The 22,458-nt window shown below is 32.8% G+C and overlaps 3 protein-coding genes and 4 non-coding genes across 7 annotated transcripts; 5 read left to right on the top strand and 2 right to left on the bottom strand.

Moving 5' to 3' along the window:
- The first annotated feature begins 8,957 nt into the window (after positions 1-8,957).
- On the top strand, positions 8,958-11,136 carry LOC124846008 (large ribosomal subunit protein eL32z-like). The gene is made up of 3 exons (XM_047323226.2): positions 8,958-9,118; positions 10,538-10,719; positions 10,836-11,136. Exons 1-3 carry the CDS (start codon positions 9,029-9,031, stop codon positions 10,963-10,965), a joined length of 402 nt encoding a protein of 133 aa, XP_047179182.1. The 5' UTR covers positions 8,958-9,028; the 3' UTR covers positions 10,966-11,136.
- On the top strand, positions 9,216-9,297 carry LOC124846011 (small nucleolar RNA U31b). Its single transcript, XR_007029492.1, has one exon. It is a non-coding gene; the product is annotated as a small nucleolar RNA U31b (small nucleolar RNA).
- On the top strand, positions 9,630-9,708 carry LOC124846012 (small nucleolar RNA U31b). Its single transcript, XR_007029493.1, has one exon. It is a non-coding gene; the product is annotated as a small nucleolar RNA U31b (small nucleolar RNA).
- Positions 9,893-9,970, top strand: LOC124846009 (small nucleolar RNA Z195/SNORD33/SNORD32 family). Its single transcript, XR_007029490.1, has one exon. It is a non-coding gene; the product is annotated as a small nucleolar RNA Z195/SNORD33/SNORD32 family (small nucleolar RNA).
- On the top strand, positions 10,315-10,398 carry LOC124846010 (small nucleolar RNA Z196/R39/R59 family). Its single transcript, XR_007029491.1, has one exon. It is a non-coding gene; the product is annotated as a small nucleolar RNA Z196/R39/R59 family (small nucleolar RNA).
- A 1,930-nt stretch (positions 11,137-13,066) lies between the features above and the next one.
- SUB1 (calcium ion binding protein) lies at positions 13,067-15,195 on the bottom strand. Its single transcript, XM_047323225.2, has one exon. The coding sequence runs from the start codon at positions 15,010-15,012 to the stop codon at positions 13,288-13,290; it is 1,725 nt and encodes a 574-aa protein (XP_047179181.2). The 5' UTR covers positions 15,013-15,195; the 3' UTR covers positions 13,067-13,287.
- A 932-nt stretch (positions 15,196-16,127) lies between these two features.
- On the bottom strand, positions 16,128-20,957 carry ACD1-LIKE (ACD1-like protein). The gene is made up of 7 exons (XM_047323217.2): positions 20,341-20,957; positions 19,842-20,029; positions 19,623-19,708; positions 19,371-19,534; positions 19,091-19,279; positions 17,829-18,016; positions 16,128-16,624 (listed from the first exon to the last, which is right to left on the bottom strand). The coding sequence occupies exons 1-7, from the start codon at positions 20,854-20,856 to the stop codon at positions 16,369-16,371; spliced, it is 1,587 nt and encodes a 528-aa protein (XP_047179173.1). The 5' UTR covers positions 20,857-20,957; the 3' UTR covers positions 16,128-16,368.
- Positions 20,958-22,458: the final 1,501 nt, after the last annotated feature.

Genomic DNA, 22,458 nt, shown 5'->3' with positions numbered 1-22,458 from the left:
ACTAAATTATATTACTTTGATAAAAAAATGTTATGTTATCTAAATATGTCAAATATGTATATTAAACGAGTTCGAATAAAATTGAAGGTAAATAATTTATAATTCACGAAAAAATAACCATTTACTAGTTTAGTTTAATTTTTAACCATTATTTCTAGGGTTAAATATGTTTTTAGTCCCTAAACTATTGACCGTTTCTGGTTTTCGTCCCTCTTCCAAAGTAAGGTACAATTTAGTCCTCAATCTTTAAAAAACGTTCGTTTTAGTCGAAAAAACGAACGTTTTGAGGACTAAAACGAGGACTAAAAACAAAATTTTGAGGACTAAAACGAACGTTTTTCTAAAGAATGAGGACCAAATTGTACCTTACTTTGGAAGAGGGACGAAAACCAGAAACGGCCAATAGTTTAGGGACTAAAAACATATTTAACCCTTATTTCTATATTAATGTTGGATAAAATATGTGAAGAGTTTGACTATATTACTGTAGGAAAAGAAAAGGTCAATTCACTTTAATTGTATATCAATAAATATATAAAATAAATCAGTAAAATAAAACACTTTTTAGTAAATCCACTCACCAACTTAGATCAAACCGTCAAGAAATTTTTAACTCACGAAAAACTAAATCGAGTAAAATTCAATTATTTTGAGAAATCTGTACCACCGACAATTGCGTGAGCGTATTTTGAGATTGATTGGGTTTTAGCAAATCATCTTGCTATTGTCACATGTTGTAGAGGCGAACATACTCAGCATTGATATTATATGGTTGCACTATGTAGACCATGTTATAAGGCATGAAGACCAAACTTATCTTCGTCTGATTTTGCTGATACCAACATTGGTCACTAGTGCAAATACAACGTATAACGTCACGCGTTCAACATCCAACCACTGAATAACCAACGTTAAAAATGACCGGTGACATTCTTGTAAATAAATGCAATTATTAGGCATCATTTAGAATTGTAATTCGATGTCAATTTGTTATATTATGTAAATTTTGCGAAAATGTTGACGTTAAAAGGTTAGTGAATTCAATAAAAATTTGAGCGAGAGATTGAAAATTTATTCACTTTATCTTAGCGCGCGATACCCTCTTCTTTGCTCAAACTTTTCTGGAACGAAGTTTGACGACCATCACATGTAATCTTTCTTTCCTATGTTACAAATGCATGATAATTAAATACTTTAGGTATGATTTTCGTTTGTTTTGACCGATTATTTTCGTGTTTTTGTCCTTCATAGGCGCATTCTGCTTTCTCTCTCATTGGTGACAACACTTTATTCCGACGAACCCATCTTTTGAAGGTTAGTTTTCGTTTTCATTTTGAAGAATTTATTTGTTAAACATGTTTGTTGTTGTTTGATTGACCCTGTTTTTTGTTTTGTATTGTTATTTGTTGTTGATACTACACTAGACATTCATAGTTCGTTATGTTGTATAAAATACCAAAAACTAAAATTTGTTGTTTTTTCTGCATTTTAGGTCTCGTAGAGTTGTTAAAAAGATCACAATTAATTAAAAAAAACAAAAAATAATTTCTTAATGTCAAATATTGTCAAAATTTGACGTTAATTTGTTTGACGTCGAATTGTTTTATGTTCGACATCAATTTAACGTCTCTTGATATGACGTCGACCTCGAATTCGACGTGAAAGGTTGAAAAACACCGACGTTATACGGTGTTTTTGTACTAGTGGGTTCAAAAGGGTATCTCATCCATATGTTATTCCTACTGCCGATCAGGACCGACCTAGTCTTACTCCTAGACTTTGATGACATATTCCATATGACGTGCTCGTTGGTCGTAGATCTCCCATAAATAATGGTTTATTGGTATGTTATCCTACATTATTTATTTTATAAAGTTCATTTATGAATGTTTATTATTTTTTGTGTAACTGTTAATGCAGGGTTCTTTAAGGTGCATTGCCATGATCTTAGAGACGATGATCTTTTGTCGTGATGTGAGCGAGATGATTATAACATGTGATCATACCAACGAGACCCTGTAAATAGCTCGTGTTTCGGTTGAAGAACATTCACCAAGCAGTAGAGGTCGTCAGAATGTATGTGGCAGACGATCATCTTCATCCGGATAACATTGTCTTTTATAAGTATTCATTTTTATTATCTTCTACTATTGCTACTTTTATTGTAATATTTTGATTTAAGGAACATTTTATGAACATAATTTAACATTTTAGTTCATATTTACATACTCATTCATTTGTATGTATTTCTTTAGATAATGGAGAGATGAGAGATTTATATGCGTGAGAGTATAACGCTATGTAATTAATTAACAACAATATTCAATGTTTATTTATATATTTCTTCACATTACATAAAGATCATGGTTCAACTAAGTCAATATAAGAGGTAGTAATGTCCATAAACTATGCAAATGTTTGCATCCTACTTGTATAAAAAGATGACCATGTTCATACCTCAAGATAACAATGGAGTGAGAATATGATATCCATCAACCTTCTTGTAGGTGAATTTATATTATTAAATGAAAGGACAAGTAATTTTTAAATGAAAGAAAAAAAATAATAGCATTACCTGCACAAAATGAAATCCATGAATGTGTCCTATACAAACTAATTGATATTGTCTTATATCAGAACGTGGTATGCTACGTAGTGGGAAGATATTATAATTCTGACCATACACAAATAGACTAAGATTACATTATATCGATTACAATTGCATAGCCAATGTACAGTATAGTCATCCACTTGTTCACATTAACTTGTAAGAAATGAAAGAAATTGTTATGAAATAAGAAGAAAACAAATAATAAATACTTATTCAATATAAGAATGTGATTGTGACTTGACTAACAAAGATTTCATCAGTTCTTGAAGTCGGTCATAACTTCCCACTAGTGTTGCATATTTTTACGCCATTGACAAAGTTCTTTGTAGAGATCATGTCGGACAAGGGGCCATGATTCTTCCCTCAACCCTAATTACACAACAATGCTTCTACCCCCACAATGACCACCACCAGCCACGACATCAACAACATTGACAATGTTTAGGTGACAAATAGGATGAAAGTGCTCTATCATGGGTACTTTCCTTCTTTGCACGAGTTTTGGCTTTGATTGCAATTGTTTTTTCCTAGGTGAAGATTCATTTGTTAGGTGCAAGGCATCTACATGCTCAAAATATGATAATTCATGCTTTGTAGACCTTTTTTTTCGTTGAAGTTTACTTTTTTGTGCATCCTTTGTCTTCATGTAATGGAAGTACCATAAATGTCATTGTAGGATAAGTAATTTAAAGTAACTTTTGTTTGATGATGACTTTACCTCTAGTGTTAACCTCTTTGAATCGTTCCCGAACCATATCAAGTTCACATTCAATGGATAACTTTATTGAGATTCATTTGATACATTATTTGGAAATCTCAATCTGGTCCATATTATATGAATTTTAGCTAAAGGAATCACCTTAGTGTCATATCGTGCTAATTGACAACCATAAGGAAAATTATATGCTTGTCTCAATATACATCCACAATTTTCACTATTTAGTCTTATATGTTATACTCGTTCTAATTTTCCAACAATGAGTCTCAAAATGTATTTAGATACACGTCCAACAAGTCTTTTATATCTCATTCCTTTATAAGCTTCACTCATAAGACTAAGACTATTTTCGAAGGACACCATAGTCTTATTATGTTGGAGGATAATGACGTTATGAATAACATCCCAACAAATACTGCTTTAAAAAAAATCAGGCTCTAGTGAATAAACTCAACTCTGACAAAAATTAATCAACAGTATCATAAAATATTTAACAAAAACAAGTAAGTAAAATAACATCAAAACATATTTGTTTGTTGTTGTGTTCCCTAAATACATTACTCTTTTTGTCCAGGCTTTTACAAAGTATGTATTGTATGTAATAATTCAAGCATGATTTATATATTCAAAGAATAAAGGTCATGAACTGCAAACATACTGAAGGTGATTCACATACTTACCAAACATGGTGTGATTTTCACAATCCATGACATTTTTCCATGCTTCCATGACCAAATCTCACACCTCAACAAAATTAACCAATCTTTTGCACTTGGCTTTAACATTGTTCAGAATATGGAAATGACATAACAATTGATATGACTTAGGGAATACATTGCTAATGGTATTCATCAAAGTCAACTCTCTGTCACTGACGATGACTTGTGGACAACCCTCAGATGTTAGAAATAAACCTTCCATTCCTTTCAAAGCCCAAGTGAAATTATTTAGTCGTTTACTTGTTAAAAATGCAAATGTTGCTGAAAAGGTCAATCTTTTTGACGTCACACCAACAATCTTAAGCAAGGGAAGTCGATATTTATTTGTTTTGTACGTCAAATCCATCAACAAAACAATATTAAATATGTTCAAAAATATGACTGCATCATGATGTATCCAAAAGAGATCACTTACAATCTCATATTCGTTGACACACCTACTCCAATGAACGTAGTTATCACGATCCAACATCATCAACTACTATAGTTTAGTTATCGACTCTCTCAATGATTGTTTGTATATATACCTTACATTTTAGATTTGTTTGATTGTTGTGATATTACGATCATTATTTTCTTCAAGAGTCAAAAAAATATTTGCAAGCGTTACTTGAGTCTTAGTCATATCAACAAGTAATGATTGTTCATTGAGATTTAACCTCTCAACAAAAGGGTGACCCACTAAATTTTTTGCTAAATCGTGGTTGTGATATCCACAAATGCCTTTCAATATCCACTTGCGCCATTAGAAGATGGCTTGCCCATTAAGTTAAGGGAACACTCACATTTTTAGGTGCCATATATATTGGGTTGGACAACGGGTTTGTATTTCCTATACTTTTCACCTCTTTCACATCCTAGCAAGACAAACGTCTTCATTTCGGGTTCACTGATAGCTTTTTCCGATCTTATAGCTACCACAACAAACTCTAGATGATGTGTCATCCCTCTCACCCATTAAATTAAGTCATCACGAGAGGAAAATTATTTGTCAAATCTCCCTTCACTACTTCATTTATGATATAAGAGGAAAAATCTTATATGAAGCTAAAATTTACTTGAGAATCCATATCGTAAGGATATTATTCCATTTTATAATATAATCACCTATAACATATTATTCACGCCTCAATATCTAACATGATTCATAATAATCTACAACATCATTATAAAACATCCAATTTTTTTAATAATTTTTAAATAATAACACTTCAAAAAAAATAATTAAAAAGTACCTAACAAATTATTCATGCATTTAAAATAATAAAACTTAAAAAAATAAAAAAAATGCATATAAAAATTTAATAATAAAATCAAATAAATAAAACATTTATTATAAATTTGAAACTTAAAAAATTAAAAAATAATAACAAAAATATCTTTCAACAAAATTAGAAATTTGTTCGAACTTGAATGAATTTCGAAATCAATTGTAGCCTTAAGCAGATTACGAAATTCGTCAAGACCTTCAACGAATTTTGAAATGCGTTGAAGCCTGTGAATTGGAGTATAGGTTTCATATACCTTTTTTTCACCCAAAAAAAGCTTTTGAAGGAAGTGAAAGCTTTCACAAACACAAATGTACCAGCACTAAGACCACCTATCCCTGACAAAACGAACCACACACGCCAACACCAATATCACCAACCACAAACACCCCACTTAATGGACCACCACAACGAGAAAGAAAACTAAATGAATGATAATGAATAAATTAGGAGTGTGGAGGATATAAAGAGGAAGAAGGGGATAACATTGAATGAAGTGGTGGTTGGAAGTTCAAATTCGGTAAGAAGTAATTACTGCTTACTGAGGGGCATTTTAGGGAGTTAGAGATGTAGGAAGAAACGTTTGGAGGTGTAGAAAGAAACCCTCGTTTCGAAATTATTCATGCCTTCTAACTTTAGAAAACTCTCGACACCTGTTTTGTCATACTTTTCCTTTTGGATTCTCTTCTTCTTCTCATCGATACCAACACTTTAGATTGTTGACAGTGATTGAAGTGCTTAAAATGGAATGTAACAGGCTGCGTTTCATTTTTTTTTCATTTAGTGATGTTTGCATTTTCCATCTTCGTCATTTTCATTCTAGGTCTCTATTACAACTCTAGAACAAGATTTCTTATCAGTAAAGGAGTATGCTTTTTAGTTTTCGGTTGATATGTTTATGTGTTTTACCCATGTTTTTCTAACAATTCTAATTATTTTTTCTATGTTTTTTCACATTTTTTTATTCTTCTATGGAATTACAATATGAAATTTGAAGAAGAAAGAATTGAAATATGAAATCTCTATACGTTTTTTTCCTATCTCCTTGAATCGAAGAAAGAACATGGATGCAACCAAAGTTATCTGAAAATCTCTCAGACTTCATTCCAACACCAAAAAAACTAGGGACTTACCCAACTTCATCGAATGCCATGTGTATGGCTTCAAGGTTGATGTATGTACGTTTTTCTGCTTTATGATTTTATGCTTTTACGTTTTTGGATTTTGAAGTTGAAATTATAGTAAACTACTTCACATTATAGATTTTTCATGCTTCACAAATATGATTAAAATAATGATTGGAATAATCGATTATCAAGCAGGATAATCGATTATTTCTATAACTTTTTTACAACAACCTAAAATTTCTGATTTGGTAGTACCTAAGACTCATTCAATTGACCAAAGCGGTATCCTTAACAATAAAATTGATCAAAAAACTTGTTTATGACTACAATTGAATACCATTTTACTCTTTTGCTTAGGAATTAGGTGTACCAAATCAATTCATCATTCTAAAAACCCATATACTAGATTTTCCACATTTCAAATCATATTTTTGCAAAGTAAGAGGTCAACCGAGTCCTAAGTGACCCCAAAACAGTACTCAAAGTTTCCTATTTTCCCCAAAACCATTTCTTTAGAATTTGACTTATAAAAACATTCTTTTAGACAAAAAAAACTCACCATTTTTCTATCTTATTATCATCACAGTAAGCTTCTACAAAAATTTACCAACTTAGAATAACTAGTCAAACATTCTCAAATTCATTAAAAATCAATTTCAATCATCACAAAACCAACAACACACAAACATTAATGAATTTCAGTTCAACATACCATTTTTATAAGCAACTCAACATATCAAATTTCACAATTCAATTAAATTCCACAAATCAACTACCATACCATAATGCAACCATCATTTTAGACTTGTCTACTAGTTAAAATTAATAATACTAACCTCCTTTACATGTTTGATGTTCGATATGTACTATTAGCTCTAAAACCTCTCCTACAACTTCCAAATCTCTATTCGCTCCTACAAACCATAACAACTTGATCAGGACATACTCTTAGTATCACTGATTAACAGAGAGTCTTAGAGAAGACTCATACCTTAAATTAATAAAGAAATCACCCAGATGCAAACCACTTGATTTAAAGAAAGGTTAGAAATCAACTTACTCTTTAACTTAAATTGACTGGCTAATACTGAAGATATCGCTTTAAGGATCCCTCAGACAATCTCTAATCTTGGATAGATGGATAGGGAGTTAAAATTTACAGAGAGAAGACAGAGAAATTTTAAAGAAAAGAGTTTAAGAAAGATAAAACTTTTTAGATAATGAAACTCTTTAATAAAAAAATATATTTATACTTTTGGTATTTTTAAATTAAAATAATGAATATCATTATTTAAAACACTACCACATCTAATACTCGATTTTTGAGGGTATCTGTATGCATTACTAATAATTATTATTTCGATTTTATAATTTAAAACAAACAAATTCATATATAAATATTATCTTTTAATATTGTTATTATTATTATTAATAATATTAATATTAGTATAATCTATCATTACTATTATTAATATTATTAATTGACATTTTTATAATTCATTACTTTAACATAATACAATTAATATTAAGATAATATTATTTATTTTTATTAACTTGTTATAAAAAATATATTTATAATTAATTAATTATTTTTATATTATCAAACCTTTTAGTTAAATACTAAATTTTCAGCTATAAGTAATTATAATAATAATAATAATTAAATATAATTATATAAATAAATTCATATTTAAATATAATAAATATATTAATTTTGTTAATACAAATTGATAAAACAAAACAAAAATAGAACGACGCATATACGTATAGAGGGATTAAGACTACTTTTCAATAAATCTATATTTATTTGGTCAGGAGATATGTTATCAGACTCCCTTTTCTCCCTTTTCTTTAATAAATTGAAAATTTTATTCAGCTAAAACACTTTCCTTAGTTTTGATGTTTATTGATAATAATATTATTTTATCATATGTTAATATCATTTCATACTGTGGAATTTGCTGTTAATGTAATATCGTTTGTGCACGGGATTATTTAAAAAAAATGTATTTTTTTATAAGATAAATGTATTCTTTTTTAATATATTAAATTTCTAGTTAATAACTCTAAAATATTGAAGCAAAAATAATAAATTAATATATTTTTACAAATTGTAGCAAATTTCATAAAGATAAACAGATTATATATATATATATATATATATATATATATATATATATATATATATATATATATGTATGTATGTATTGAAACTAGTAAAATGTATATAAAAAAAAAACTCCATCATTAATTTATTCAGGAACAACTTATAAACTAAGGAAGAACATTTGACTCCCACCATAAGTAATTAATGTGAGAACTACTACTACACTTTCTACAATCACTTAAGATCTCAAATTTCAAAACAGAGGAGGTGATAATAGAAATTCTGGGAGTGAAAATAACAAGCTTTTATTGTTGGTTGGGTAATTGTTTAGCCCAACCCCATTCACACTTGCCTGAATCCAAAAAAGCCCTAGAATAGAGGCATTCTGTTATGACTTCAAAACCCTAAAACGCTGAAGCGCTTATATATACGAACTCTATCTCCTAACTATACCGCAACCAAAGCCAGTTCAGAAAAAATGGCCGTGCCTCTAATCTCGAAGAAGATCGTGAAGAAGAGAGTGAAGAGGTTCAAGAGGCCTCAGAGTGACCGCAAGATTTCCGTCAAGGTATACATTCTTTCTTTCCAACACTCTGTTTTTCCTGCGAAGTGGTTATTTTGATATCACACCGTGATTTGAATCGAATTGGTGTGTTGTTTGTAAAGGATATGATGATAGTATTTTGTCGCCCCAGTCTTAATTTGCACCACAAGGTGTAAGATGGTGATTGACTTTATATCTGATCCTTCTACGTGGTTAGTACTGTTAATTTATGTTTTTCTTCGTTTAAATTATTTTCAGTTTTCCTGTTTTTTGTTTTTGGTTGTCATGGTATATTGTTGTCATTCTCTATGATGTTTTATTTTAATAACCAATGGGATATGAGGATGCCTTTTGACACCCAGTCTTACCATATACTTTTATGAGTGGTGAGAGATCGACTATCTGATCCCATATTTATGAATTATCGTCTGTGTTTCGTAGTTGGATCTGATATTTTTATTTTAGGTTTTAATAATGATTGTTTGATTACCTGTGATCGACAGCTTCTATCATGATTTTTTTATTTGTAAGCATGAGATTTGATGATATCTTGTTGACACCCAGTCTTACGTGCTCCTATGGCGCACCCTGGTGAAATATTACTTGTCTGATCTCCTAATTAAATTGCACACTAGAAATATCATTTTGCTTCTTTATTTTGATTTTGTAGTATTACCACCTGAATTGTCCCATCATTTTTTCGTTGTTCATCCTTGCTGTTTATTTTCTGGGCAAAAGTGTTATCTGTCCCAATTATTTTTCTCATGAAAGTATTCGTTTTTTTTCTCGTGAAATACAAAGAGATATGATGATGTTTATCCATCATTTCTGCAGTTAAAGTGATGATTAAAAACATGCACTACCATCTGATCTCTTACAATTTTCAATTGTTATCCATTAATTTTTTTAGTTTTTATAGTTTTTTGGTAACTTCTTTTTATTGCCCATGGTATCTGATGTCCAGAATTTTGACTTTGTCTCTTTGTAGCTGGACATTTCGTTTGCAGGGCGTATATAGAATTTTTACAGGCCTTGCGACACAGTTGGCTTTTTTTAATAGGCTTTCTGTTACTATTTTCCTGTTTACATTTTGAGTACGTTAAAACCGATTTTATAAACCCCTATGATGTGTCTGTAGTTAGTAGCCAATTTTAACTGTGCGTTTCATGTAAGAAGCTATTGAATATCTAATTAATAATTTACTCTAGAATATTCTGAATTGCAATCGATGATGACATTTTCGTAATTTGCTGATTGTCTGTGATTATTACTATCAATATCACCATCTTTCGGCTGAGATTGCAAAAGCAATATTTCTTTCGAATGGATGTATTAACCGGACGTTAGTTTGTTTTGCTCTTGTAGTATGTAATGTTTGGTAATTTTCGTTTATTTTTTTTTATTTTGTAATGACGATTTCCGTTCATAATATATTTTCAACAGCCTAGCTGGCGTAGACCGAAGGGTATTGATTCTCGTGTTAGGAGAAAATTCAAAGGATGTGTTTTGATGCCAAACATTGGTTATGGGTCAGACAAGAGGACTCGTCACTATCTGCCTAACGGTTTCAAAAAATTTGTTGTTAGCAACGTGAAGGACTTGGAATTGCTAATGATGCACAACAGGTTTAGTACTTTATACGAATAGCTTTTTTGAACTTCTAGGTTTTTTATGATTTCCATATCGATCGGTTTTGGTGCTTTTCGTTTAATGTCTTGCTACGTATTCTTTTAATTTTCAGAACTTATTGTGCCGAGATTGCACACAATGTATCAACAAGGAAGAGGAAAGAAATAGTTGAGAGAGCTGCGCAGCTTGATGTTGTCGTGACAAATAAAACCGCCAGATTACGCAGCCAGGAGGATGAATAGTCACTTTCTTTCCGTGTTTGTATTGATACTTGATATCGGATTTGGATACTGTTTTTAATTTGTTCTTTGAGTCATTGTAATATGCTGTACAATTAAATTATTAATTGGTAACATATTTTCTTGTCTTAGTAAATTACACTAATTAGTGAATGGAAAATTTAGTTTACAACATGCTATTTGTGTTAATTTGTATATCAATGCCCCCGTTGTAACTTATTTTAACTTAGTCCTATTAAGGTTATGCACATTTCGAAGATTTGCAAGGCTCCATTACAGCCTGTGAATTCAAAGCATGTGCCAAAGCAAATGTCATTCTCTTTATATTTCAGATTCTCTTGGTTTCCATGTCTTGAGGATTTTGTGCAGGATGATAGACATTCTCGAATTATTCTTTTTGCTTATCTATGTAAGATATTATTTGTTGGTGAATTCTTGTCGCTTTTTGATGTTCATGATTAAATGCTGTGCTTATGGACGGTCTTGTGCTGATTAGATATTACATCTGCACAAAACATCAACCTAAGCTACACCTAATGCTACCACTGTTAATGTCTTTTTAATGTTTTCCAATTTGCATGGAATAACATTTTGACAATGGGGCAAAAATTGTGTCTTAGGGAAAATATACGTTTACAAAAGCTTTTAGATGGTGGGAATGTGTGTTCAGGAAGTGCAATGCGGAAACGAACATATTGAGAGTGTGTTGACAAGCCTAACACATTTCGGGCTAGGCTTATTATGTTAGGTATCGGTGATCATTTTGAAAGTTGTCCGCAGGAGAATGCTTTTGCCACTAAAGTTGTAAGCATCAATAATTAATTTAAGGTTGCTAAACGGTGGTTTCACGGAAGATCTTAATGTTAGAACATTCTGGCTATAAAACGGAGCAAGTGCTGCAGTGCTTGCCTATTTTAAGCAATTCATATTTGCATGTGCCGTGTTACTATATTGTTTTTATTGACGTTTAACTCAGGCAGTTGATTTTTTATACTAAACTAAACATAATAACATAGTAGGCTTACAAGAGGTACATGATTTGATCTTACACTGATGTGCAGGCAAACATTCTGGTGATACCTTGGATGTCCCACGATTTTGCTAGTATAGAAACTAAGGGGAAGGACAGGGTCGCTAGGTCAGAAAGGGACCTAATACAAACACAAACGAAGATTAAGTACACAGGTACATGCAAATGGGATCGTATTCTGAAGTGGCCTCACAGGAGGGAAACTTGAACCAATTAGTGGTGGCAAAGATTTGGGTAGAGGTCAAACATAGTGTTTGACTTTTCTATATTACAGAAAATAAGACCTGTATATGCTCAAAACAGAAGTACATCCTTTTTCCTGGATATAATCGATCGTCTCACTTGTACCATGTGTCATGTTTAAACAACAAATTTTACGATTCACAACGCAGTGTATCAACGTAAGGAAATAAAAAATGAAAAATCATGTAGAATTCAAACACAAATTTGATTCATTTCATTTTCTTATACACGGCTTCTCTAGTGTAAAATCAGTAACAGTTTTGCCCGGAATACAAGAAGATTATGGCAACTCTTGCTCTACTTCAGAACGATTTATGTTTCGGCAGAAAACACGAGGGCGTACCACACATCAGAAAGGGCAGAGTAATCTGTAATTTCAATAAAACAGACCTTCTGAGGGGGGCGTAGACATGACACGTGCAAGTGAAGAAAGATTCATAAGTGATACAACCCATTGTTAATCTAGATTGCGTAAAAATGAAATTCATGCTAAAGTTGAATGAAATCAAATTAGTGTAATTAGTTGGCCGTGGCACAGAAGTAAAGGTAGTATAGATAGATGGTGTCGGAATTAGGGTATAACATAGATCCTGTAAGGTCGAAAAGTTTGGTTGGAACATCATCGGGGCAACAATGTGTTTAAAGATAAAGTAAGCATTCGATGCATATATTTTCGTGTTCACTATGACTTCAGAAAAATTATAATGCAGAGCAACTACCAAATGCAAACATCAAATATCTTCCCGCAAAGAACCCTTCTAAATTTTCAATACAGTGTGGTCATTCTAGAAACGGACATTCTGATGAGAAAAGAGAAGAAAAGAATAAGAATGATTTTAACAGCTTGAGCCAATTGAAGGAAAGAGGAAAGAAATGGATTCTATAGTACAAAATCATGATAAACAACATAAATCAATACAATAAAAGAACGGGCAAGTACAACAAGTAGCTCATATTCAACCCAATTGTATGAATCTGAAACTGAATCCAAAGCAAGGTCCGAGTGTACCATGTATTCTGAATAAGCATCAAAACCAGTAGTGGCAACCTGATCAGCATGTGTTGACCCCATCCTTGCAATCTTTAGTCAAATTATAGAATGTTTCCACACGTGTCTTTCCACGGTAAAAGACCTCTGTATCCACTGCAACTCTCATGTACCCATCAAACTCAACAGGCTTTCCATTGTTGAGAAGAGTCGTCTCGTTATACCATTCACTCGTGTTTCCCCACATTTCCTTATAATCATCAAGCAAATGGACCTTGTAATTTGACCTCAACTTGTCGAAGTAATTATAATAAGGCTCATTGGTGGCAACATACAAATGTCTCCAAGGTTGAACCATTCCTTTAAGCTTCTCAAGAAGAGCATCCGGCGACGTATCGTAATCCAAATGGGGCCACAGTTCCTTATTCTGAGCCTTTTCTCCCCGAACCACATGAACTGCATCAAAATCCCAGTCCAACCTTCCACTAATCTCCGTTACAATATTCATCAACCTCTTCGATTTCCACAAAGCATGCCATGGCCTCTGAATATACTTAGCAGCCTCACCTTCACAAACCCTGTACCAATAATTCTCAGGCTCAGGCGCATCAAACTGCCTCCATATAATCGTACTCTTGTCCTTCTTAAGCTGCATAGGAGTCATCTTGTGAGTGACAACCTTCCTAACAGGAATCCTCTTCTTCTTCAAATGGGTTTTATCCCACTTTTTCCAATCCCTCAAGAACTCACCTTCCTCGACAATCGAAGCTGTCTCCTTCAAATGCTCGAAATCGAAATAGTACCTGAAATCCTTCCCTTCCTCATCCTTGTTACTGGGATTATAACTAGAAGCCAAACAGACACTCAAATCCATAACAAAAGTCCTATTCAAATACATCGCTTCCCCCAACCCACACAAGAAACTCCACAAATAATGATTCATCCCCTTGCAATAATCCCCACCACGTGAATAATACAAATATTTTCCACTCCTAAAGTTACTCTCCGATCCCAAAGTCGGAATCGTGTCGTTGATCTCATCATCACGGGCGGAAACCCGCGGCGGCAGGGTCTTACCAGCCCTGCCGGCACCAGTCCTCGTAAAGTTCCGCCGAGCATTGGCTCCGGAGTGCCACCCACCGGCGTGCACCACCTTGTACCTGCAATCGTCGGCTACGCTGATCTTGAAGCGGCGAAAATCGCGATACTTGCGCCACGACCGCTCGCGCTTGTTCCGGAAGCGCCAGGCAACGTCGCACTCGCCGGTGGAGGAGCCGTTCACCGGCGGCTGATAGTCGAAGAAGGCAATGGACTTGAACGCGCGGAGGTTAAACCTCTGAACAGCAATAAGGACGCGAGGATCGGAACAGTTTAGGGTTAAGTCACAGTCGGCGACAGAGGGAAGTGGCGGGGCTGTGGAGTTGGCGGTGGAATTTAGGATTTCCTTTTCTGTTTTCTCGATGACGGCTTCGGTTACAGGGGCGGCGGAAGGGGGCGGCGGGGGTAGGGGAGGGTCCTGGGGCGAGGGGGCGAGGTCCTCGCCAGTTTTGATGACGGAGGAGTCGATTTGGAAGGTGGCATTTTGAGATTGGGTGAAGAGGTTAGTTAGGGCTGGGGTGGACTGGAGCCATGGGTCTGGTGGTTGGTAGGTTATGGCTATGACAGTGAAGATTAGAACGGAGAAGACGAAGACGGAGAAACAAAGGTTGCTTATGAGTTTTATGATGTTTTGTGCAATGGGTTCGGTTCTGCCATTGCTGCTACTGGTGGTGGAGTTGGAATCCTTCATTTTTAGAATTTGAGATCTGAATCTGAGAAAGAGAGGAATGTAGGGTTGGAGAAAGAGGTTAGTGGAGACGGTGATGATGATGGCGACGGTGGATCTAAATCTGGTGACCCGTCATTCAGTGGTGTGAGTGTACTGTAACTTCTTCACTCTTCCGTTTCGGTTTACTTGTTTCCTTTTGCTAACCCGTTATAAATAACTAACCATTGTTTATTAAATCATATTGTTCAAAGCTTTTATCAACTCTGTCTACAAAATTAATTCTTCACAATTATTAAATCTTTCTTACATTTGTTTCACAAAATTTGTTTCTAAAAAGTATATATTTGATCTCTAATGTATAAAAAAAAAATATTTGTATTATATGCATCTTGTTTTTAATTAATTTTTTAACGAATCAAAATGGATTAAATATTTTTTATCCGATTAAATACATAAGCATTTGTTCGCCATTCCAAGAAGAAACACCGCTACTAATGAGTGTCAGTTATTATTAGTTAATATTCATTATTACCAGTCTCCCAGTTTTAAATTACTTGATACTTAAGTTAACATACAATGATAAGGAATATCTTGATATATTTATTTATTATTATAACTATAACAAAATCACCATTTTTACTAAAATTTTCCTACATGAATTCTCACCGAGTAATAAGAATTGTATCAGGAGTTAATTATTTCTGATTTTGCAAAGTAAATAAGTATATTTAAAAAACACCTCTTATTTTTACTTTTACTATAAAAAATCTAAATACATAAAATTCTAAGTGACAAATGGTTTAAAATATAAATATACTTTATTACAACCAGCACATTTTAAGTAAAATTGTCATGATTTGATTAAATAGTATTTTTTTTTATATTTGAAACATTCAGAACGTTATTTTAGATTTTGACTAATTTAACTCCAAGTCAGCTAATTTATTTAAGGAAACAGTTATATATAGGTGAATTCATTCTATATTATTCTAAATTTTTAATGTAGTCATATGTTCAAAATTCAAATTTAAAATTTTTAATTAAAATGAAATAATCTTGCAATCTCTTGTCAAATAGACTAATATTGTATTAATTCACAGTCTGAAGAAACACGGCGATGAGGAGACCACAAAGGATAGATAAAGGAATATCTGCTTAAGTTTGAAACTTGAACATCTCTTCATTACATTCTTAGTTTCACTTCATCTTCTTTCTATTTGGAAGCAACCCAACACAACATTACACTTTTAACACAGATCTGTTCCTTTTTTAGCAGTTGAGAATATTTGGCTTCATTCTTGTGGAGCTTTGCTATGGTATGGTATGGGTATACAAATACAAATATATATATGCTTGAAGAACTACGGAAAACATATCTCAGCGGAATGCGTGGTCGTAATCATGATAGCGGAAGATTTTGTATATGAAGTGAGCCAACCAGCGAGACAATGCAAATGATAGTACTGCTAATAGAACCAATGAGTTTCTTGTTACCACTGACATTGTACCTTGCTTCATGGTTGCCACAATCCCAATTGAAGCAACAGATATAATTTGCAGCATTACTTCAATCACATTCAGGCTTTTGTATGCAGAATTGCAGCTCTTGCAGTTCACAACATGGGACCAGTACCTGTTCAAATTAAATTGTAACCAACAATGTCAGAAAGCGGCAGGGTAAGAGGGACAAAGGAAGCACCTCCCCCACCCAAAAACAAGCATTCCAAAAGTTGTTTATGATAAAAAGCACAAGAGAAAGAAGGGAATCAACTAGTTGTATTCTTTATTAAAAGGAATCACCAAAGAAAGTGTGGGTTGAAGCTGTAAATACATCTGTATTCATTCAAAGTAGGCTTCCTACTTGAATTTGGAGAATCAAACTCCTTTTGTGGCCTGGTTTGATTTTAAACTTTCTTTTAGTTTTTTAAAAGCATGTGGTTCCCTGTGCTACTCACGTATATGGATCTTAAGTGTGATAAGCTTGACAAAAGGGCCGAACCTGTTATAAGCCTCAAACCGGAAAAAGTGCTTATAAATTAGTGATGTGCATTTCATGGAAGATGAAAGCTGATGCTGGAGTGATTCAGAATAATCAAGTATTGCAATTGAGTTTGAAGAAACAATAGATCATTCGCATGTTTGTGGCACAAGGTTACTATCAGACATGAGAGCTGGTTTCAAGATCACAAGATAGAGATGTCATTGGGTTGAAATGGGTGTTTAGAACAAATTTCAACCCTGGTGGCTTTATAAACAGGCACAAAGCAAGATTGGTGGTGACAGACTATTCTTAAACATTTGGAACTGACTACTCTAATACCTTTGCTCTAGTGGCAAGACATGACACTTAAAGGCAAGTAATTACCATTGTAGCACAAAACGGGTGGCAAGAGTTCCATATGCACGTCTAATCTGCCTTAAAGGCTTTTTGCAAGAAGAGATGCCTTATATCAAGCCCCAAGGGTGTGGTACAACATTATTATTGATCATCTGCTGCAATTGGGTTTTCAAACAAGCCTATCTAAAGCTACATTTATGTCAGAGCACACTTTCATATTACGTTTCTTTTTTGCTACTTTGTTACATTTCTTTATCTCTAACTAAAAAACTAAGAGATCTATAACAAATTTACCCTTTTAAAGGTGTCAACTTGTAAATAATTCCACACATCGAAGGACTAATCTGTATAGACTTTTTCATGGACAAAGCAACTGAAGTTGCCACATCCAGTGACCAACTCGTTATACTTCTTCCCTTAAAACATATTGAAGGAAGAAGCAAATCTATTTGAAATATACTAAATTGAAACTTCCATGTTCAAATGCATATATGATTACCTGTCCAAAAGCTGTTCTCTAGGAGGTGTTGAAGGAAGAGCTCCAGTATATTTTCCTCTCCATTCAACCTGACCACCTGCGTACTTCTTTAACCACTTTCTGTAACCAATAACAAGGGCATCTGACTTTGTTGGAACAAAACAGGCTTTTTGCCAATTGTTTGGACCAATATCCATTATTTTATGTTCCTATCAAAAGAATTCAAGAACCAAATATGAGGAGTCAAACTAAACTAGACATTTTTTTTTATGTAGCACCAAAACTAAGAAAATAAAACAGCCAAGAAAAGAATAAAGACAGGTACCCCATTTTGGTTACATGAGGTAGCAACTGGCTGTTCATATTAGCTTTTTCAACATTGTTAAGTAAAATTATTAACCCTTTTAAGAGATATTCAATCTTAACAGTTGAAGCAAATGTGGAATTATAAATCTGCAGATTGCATTAAAGAGTTATTTCGCACTAGACAAAATCCTCCATCAGTTCGACCAACAGAAAATTAATTTAGTGCCGAAAAGTCCATATGTTCACCAAGGCTTAGAAAAATTAGTTTGAGACTATTCAAGTTAGAAGAACATAAATTTCATCAAAAACTAAAATTTCTGATACTGACCGAAACATGGGTGATCAATCTGTCACAGTTAAAGAAACTAACAAAGAATCAATTACAAATACTGAGAAAAGAGATTTCATACATTAATAACCTGACCACAAATTCAATGATAAAGTTAAGCTGTCAGCTACTATGTATAACAAGCATTTGTATTGAAAATATCATCTACTAATATTTTGATCAAATTTTTTGTTGCAAATGTCGACGAAAGTTAATAAACACATACGCAAGCTAAATAAACTAATCCATTGAAAAAGTTATATTTACTGAATTTTAGATTGCTAATATGTAATAGTAACTACTAATACGTTTCTTTTATTGTTTTAATGGGCAAAAGAGGAGATGTAAACCATAGGATTCGAGTAGGATGAATAAAATGGAAGAGTACCTCGAGTGTTATCAATGACAAAAGAAGCACTACTCAAACTTCAAGGAAATTTATGTGTATAAATAAGATTTCCAACAAAACATTATAACACTGTTTAGTTCATGTAACGAATACTACCTAGTGAAATAAGTTGTTGCAGCTCTATGTGATTACTTTGTTTGGTATAATATAACTTATAATAATTTGAAGGGGAAAAAGCAGAGACTAATGGAACTGATTAGTTAACAGGATAAATAGTTTATAAATTATGATAGGAATTACCTCAACATGGAGGAGATATAAATCTGAATCTAGAATCAGGTTTTGTCCTATATGAAATATCCATCGTGGTACAATTTTGTCCATCCACTTTCCAAAGTTTCTTGGGAAGCACCATATCAATCTACTTTTACCAGGACTAACCGGAACACAGATAAAGATTAAAGCCATTTTCTTCTGAGCTGATGGTTTCTGCATAAAGTTTAACACACATCATGCAACAGTTAAAGAAACTGCATATTTACTGTTTTTGATCAAAAGATAGATGTACTCAACATGTTACCTGAGTTTCACCAGATGAGGAAGGTTTATCTGGAGTATATACATAAAAAATGCATGGTGAAATAAATTTGCTTTTGCTCCAACCCTGATCTGCTATAAAACCATTGATATCTAAATTTTCAACAAGCAATTCAAGTGGCCTGCCCCCTTCTCTATCAGCTTTCACTGTCAATAAGCTCTACATATGTAATTGTCCTATATATAGTAAACTGAAATTTACTCAAGTGAAGAAAGATATATCTTACATGCCTACCTTTTGGTTCTGCAGTACGCATTAGTCCATAGTGTGCATATGGAACATGTGCAGGGTCCATAAGATTTTCTGTCAGTACTTCATACCTGGAATTGCATAATCATTTTGTAAGAAAGATACACAGAGAAGGGAATAAGGTTGTTATTTATGTCCATTAGCAATCACAAGGAAAAAAAAATAGAAGGGGTTCATGTAAAGAAAGTGAGACACATATCATACCCGTAAGGAATGTCTCTGTTTCCCATTAATTTAGTAAAAGATGGATCATCTATTTCTGGTATGTATGGGGGCTTTTTTCTTGTAAGAATATCTTTATATTGAGGATCAGTATTGGGCCAAAACCACAAGATATCATTCTGCACCGAACTTGGGTAAGAAGCTACACATGCTTTTTTGGACGTATGAATCTGCACAATTTCTCAGAAGATCAACATAACTCAGAAGGCACTACTCATGTTCCACGAATCAACATAATATGGTCACACCTTCAATGTTTTGCGTTTCAAAACATGAAATTGTGACAAGCTAAAATTAACCACCAGGAAAAGAGTAAATGGTGCATGCAAATCAGAATCTTTTGATTGCAAAAGGGGCTGAAGAGTAAGCATTTTCTAGTATGTTCTGGATACGTAGGAAAGGAAACATAAAAATGCACTGAATTTAGAAGTAATAGTACAACGACATTCATCAACTACAATTTATGATGAAGATCAATTACCGGAGGGCCATCAGGTGGTGCCTGAGGAATGAACTTGCATTCTCCTTTGCCATTGAAACACCAGCCATGGTACACACACTGCAGTCTGCCCCATTGATCAATCCTTCCCTCAGACAAGGGTGCTAATCTGTGAGGACAAGCATCATCTTGAACCTGCCAAGCACCCTCATTTCTATCCCACCACACAACCACATCAATGCCCAACACCCTCTTCCCATGAGGTTTCCTCTTGTCCAGGTCACAAATTGGCATCAAAGGGTACCACTGAGAGTACCAATCAAACTTTTCTGCTTGCCCTTCAAATTCTGGCTCAGCCTCAGGCTGGTTGCTGGATTCTGTCAATGGAGGGGGCGACAAGGCAGTGAAAAGCTTGGATTTTGAAATTCCCCCAGTAACCAAAGAAATATGTGAATTCACATGGTTGCTGAAGAATATGGATTTCCTAAATGAGGTTGGTCTTTCTGGTGCTGTTGGGATGTGAAGTGTGCCAACAGAAAAAGCACACACAGCTTCCATGTTCCTTTCTGCAAACAAGGAACAAGAGTACAAGAAGAGATGAAAGTAGCTAGGTAATACACGATGGACATTCAAAACTAGAGGCTCTCATGTTCTATGATCATTTTATGTGATGATGAAATTTTAGGCTCGTTCCAATTAGAAGTCCATGTGTTGCCAGTTGTCACCATCAACCAAGTGATGTTGGCTTTATTGAACTTCAGGTAGCTCTGTAAAATACACCTTATCACTTTGTGGCATTTGATGAAAGATGACAAAGCCACGTGGATGATGAAGAGCTTTGAATGGACAAGAACAAACGAAGGACAAGAATCACTCACCTGCATCGTTAAAACGTAAAGTTCATCTGTGTAACTTTCAAAGGTGTCTGTTATTAGTTACAATTAGTTGGCACTTAAGTTAACATACAATGATAAAGAATGTCTTAATTTTATTTATTTATTTATTTATTATAATTATAGAAAAAGTGTCGCCTAGTATTATGAATTGTACCAATAGTTATGTCTTCTGATTTTGCAAAGTAAATAAGTATTTTAAAAACACACTTTTTATTTTTAAAATAAAATATCTTAAATGAATAAAATTCTAAGTAAGTGAAAAATAATTTGAAACAGAACAAAAAATATATGATACTTCGTTACAATCAATATACTATAAATAAAATTTTGAATGATTTAATTGAACAGTATTTTTATTTTATAACTTTTAAAGGTTATTTTAAACTTTGACTAATTTAATTCAAGCATGTAAATTTATCTAAAGAGACCAAATATTTGAAGGAATTCATTACCTATTATTTCTTTATCGAGTACATCCTTCTAAAACTTAATGTAATTGTATTTTTAAAGCTTGAATTTAAGATTTTTAGTTAAACTCAAACAATTTTGTGTCACTTAACTGATACTGCATTATGTATATTATCATTACTAATTAATAATGTTATATTCAACATTAAACTGGAACACAGCTTTTGAGTTAATAAAATAGACTAAAACTAGGTGACATTTCATATTCAAAATTATTTGAAAAACATGGAAGGATTATTTCCATTTCAAATTGTCAGAATTTTAAGGAGTTTTGAAAATATAAAAGATATAAGAGATATATGTTGTATGGAACAATTTGTAATTTTATTTTATTTATGTACTCTATATATATAAAGAGCTAAATGTAATATAATTAATATCAAACATTAAATATTTATAATATCTCAATTTTAAATTTTTAAATCTAAATAATAACTAATTTCTAAAATCGAAAGATATTTTAAAGTTTGAATATTTTCTAAAAATTAATTTAAATTAAAAAATATATTAAGAAAATATTCTTAACACTGTTTAACATATATATTTATTTGGATTTCAAGTCTTCAAATGTGATTTTTTCTCTTGATATTTTCAACTTTTACTTGTAATTTTTCTTTTCCTTTTTCTTTTATAGAATCACATATTTATTCAATTTGACCATTTTTTTATTGTATTTTATCTTTTATATATTATCTTTTTTTTTGTCGATTGTGAATTTCATGATAATGACACGTGGTCTTTGTTTACTTTTTTTATTTAGATATCAAATTTTTTAAGAGATATTCATTTTCTTCTT

Source organism: Vigna umbellata, chromosome 1, assembly GCF_029865625.1.
Source record: "Vigna umbellata cultivar VRB3 chromosome 1, Vumbellata_1.0, whole genome shotgun sequence".
NCBI lineage: Eukaryota > Viridiplantae > Streptophyta > Magnoliopsida > Fabales > Fabaceae > Vigna > Vigna umbellata.
The sequence above is the reverse complement of the archived record's forward strand: the minus strand, read 5'-3'. Positions and strand labels throughout refer to the sequence as shown.

Excerpts from the sequence above, each read along its gene's own strand:
- LOC124846008 (XM_047323226.2), top strand. The coding sequence starts at position 9,029 with ATGGCCGTGCCTCTAATCTCGAAGAAGATCGTGAAGAAGAGAGTGAAG. Across the intron at positions 9,119-10,537 it reads ACCGCAAGATTTCCGTCAAG|CCTAGCTGGCGTAGACCGAA; the intron begins GTATACATTCTT and ends TATTTTCAACAG. Across the intron at positions 10,720-10,835 it reads TTGCTAATGATGCACAACAG|AACTTATTGTGCCGAGATTG; the intron begins GTTTAGTACTTT and ends TTTAATTTTCAG.
- SUB1 (XM_047323225.2), bottom strand. The coding sequence starts at position 15,012 with ATGAAGGATTCCAACTCCACCACCAGTAGCAGCAATGGCAGAACCGAA.
- ACD1-LIKE (XM_047323217.2), bottom strand. The coding sequence starts at position 20,856 with ATGGAAGCTGTGTGTGCTTTTTCTGTTGGCACACTTCACATCCCAACA. Across the intron at positions 19,709-19,841 it reads AACAGAGACATTCCTTACGG|GTATGAAGTACTGACAGAAA; the intron begins GTATGATATGTG and ends ATGCAATTCCAG. Across the intron at positions 16,625-17,828 it reads AGAGAACAGCTTTTGGACAG|GTACTGGTCCCATGTTGTGA; the intron begins GTAATCATATAT and ends TAATTTGAACAG.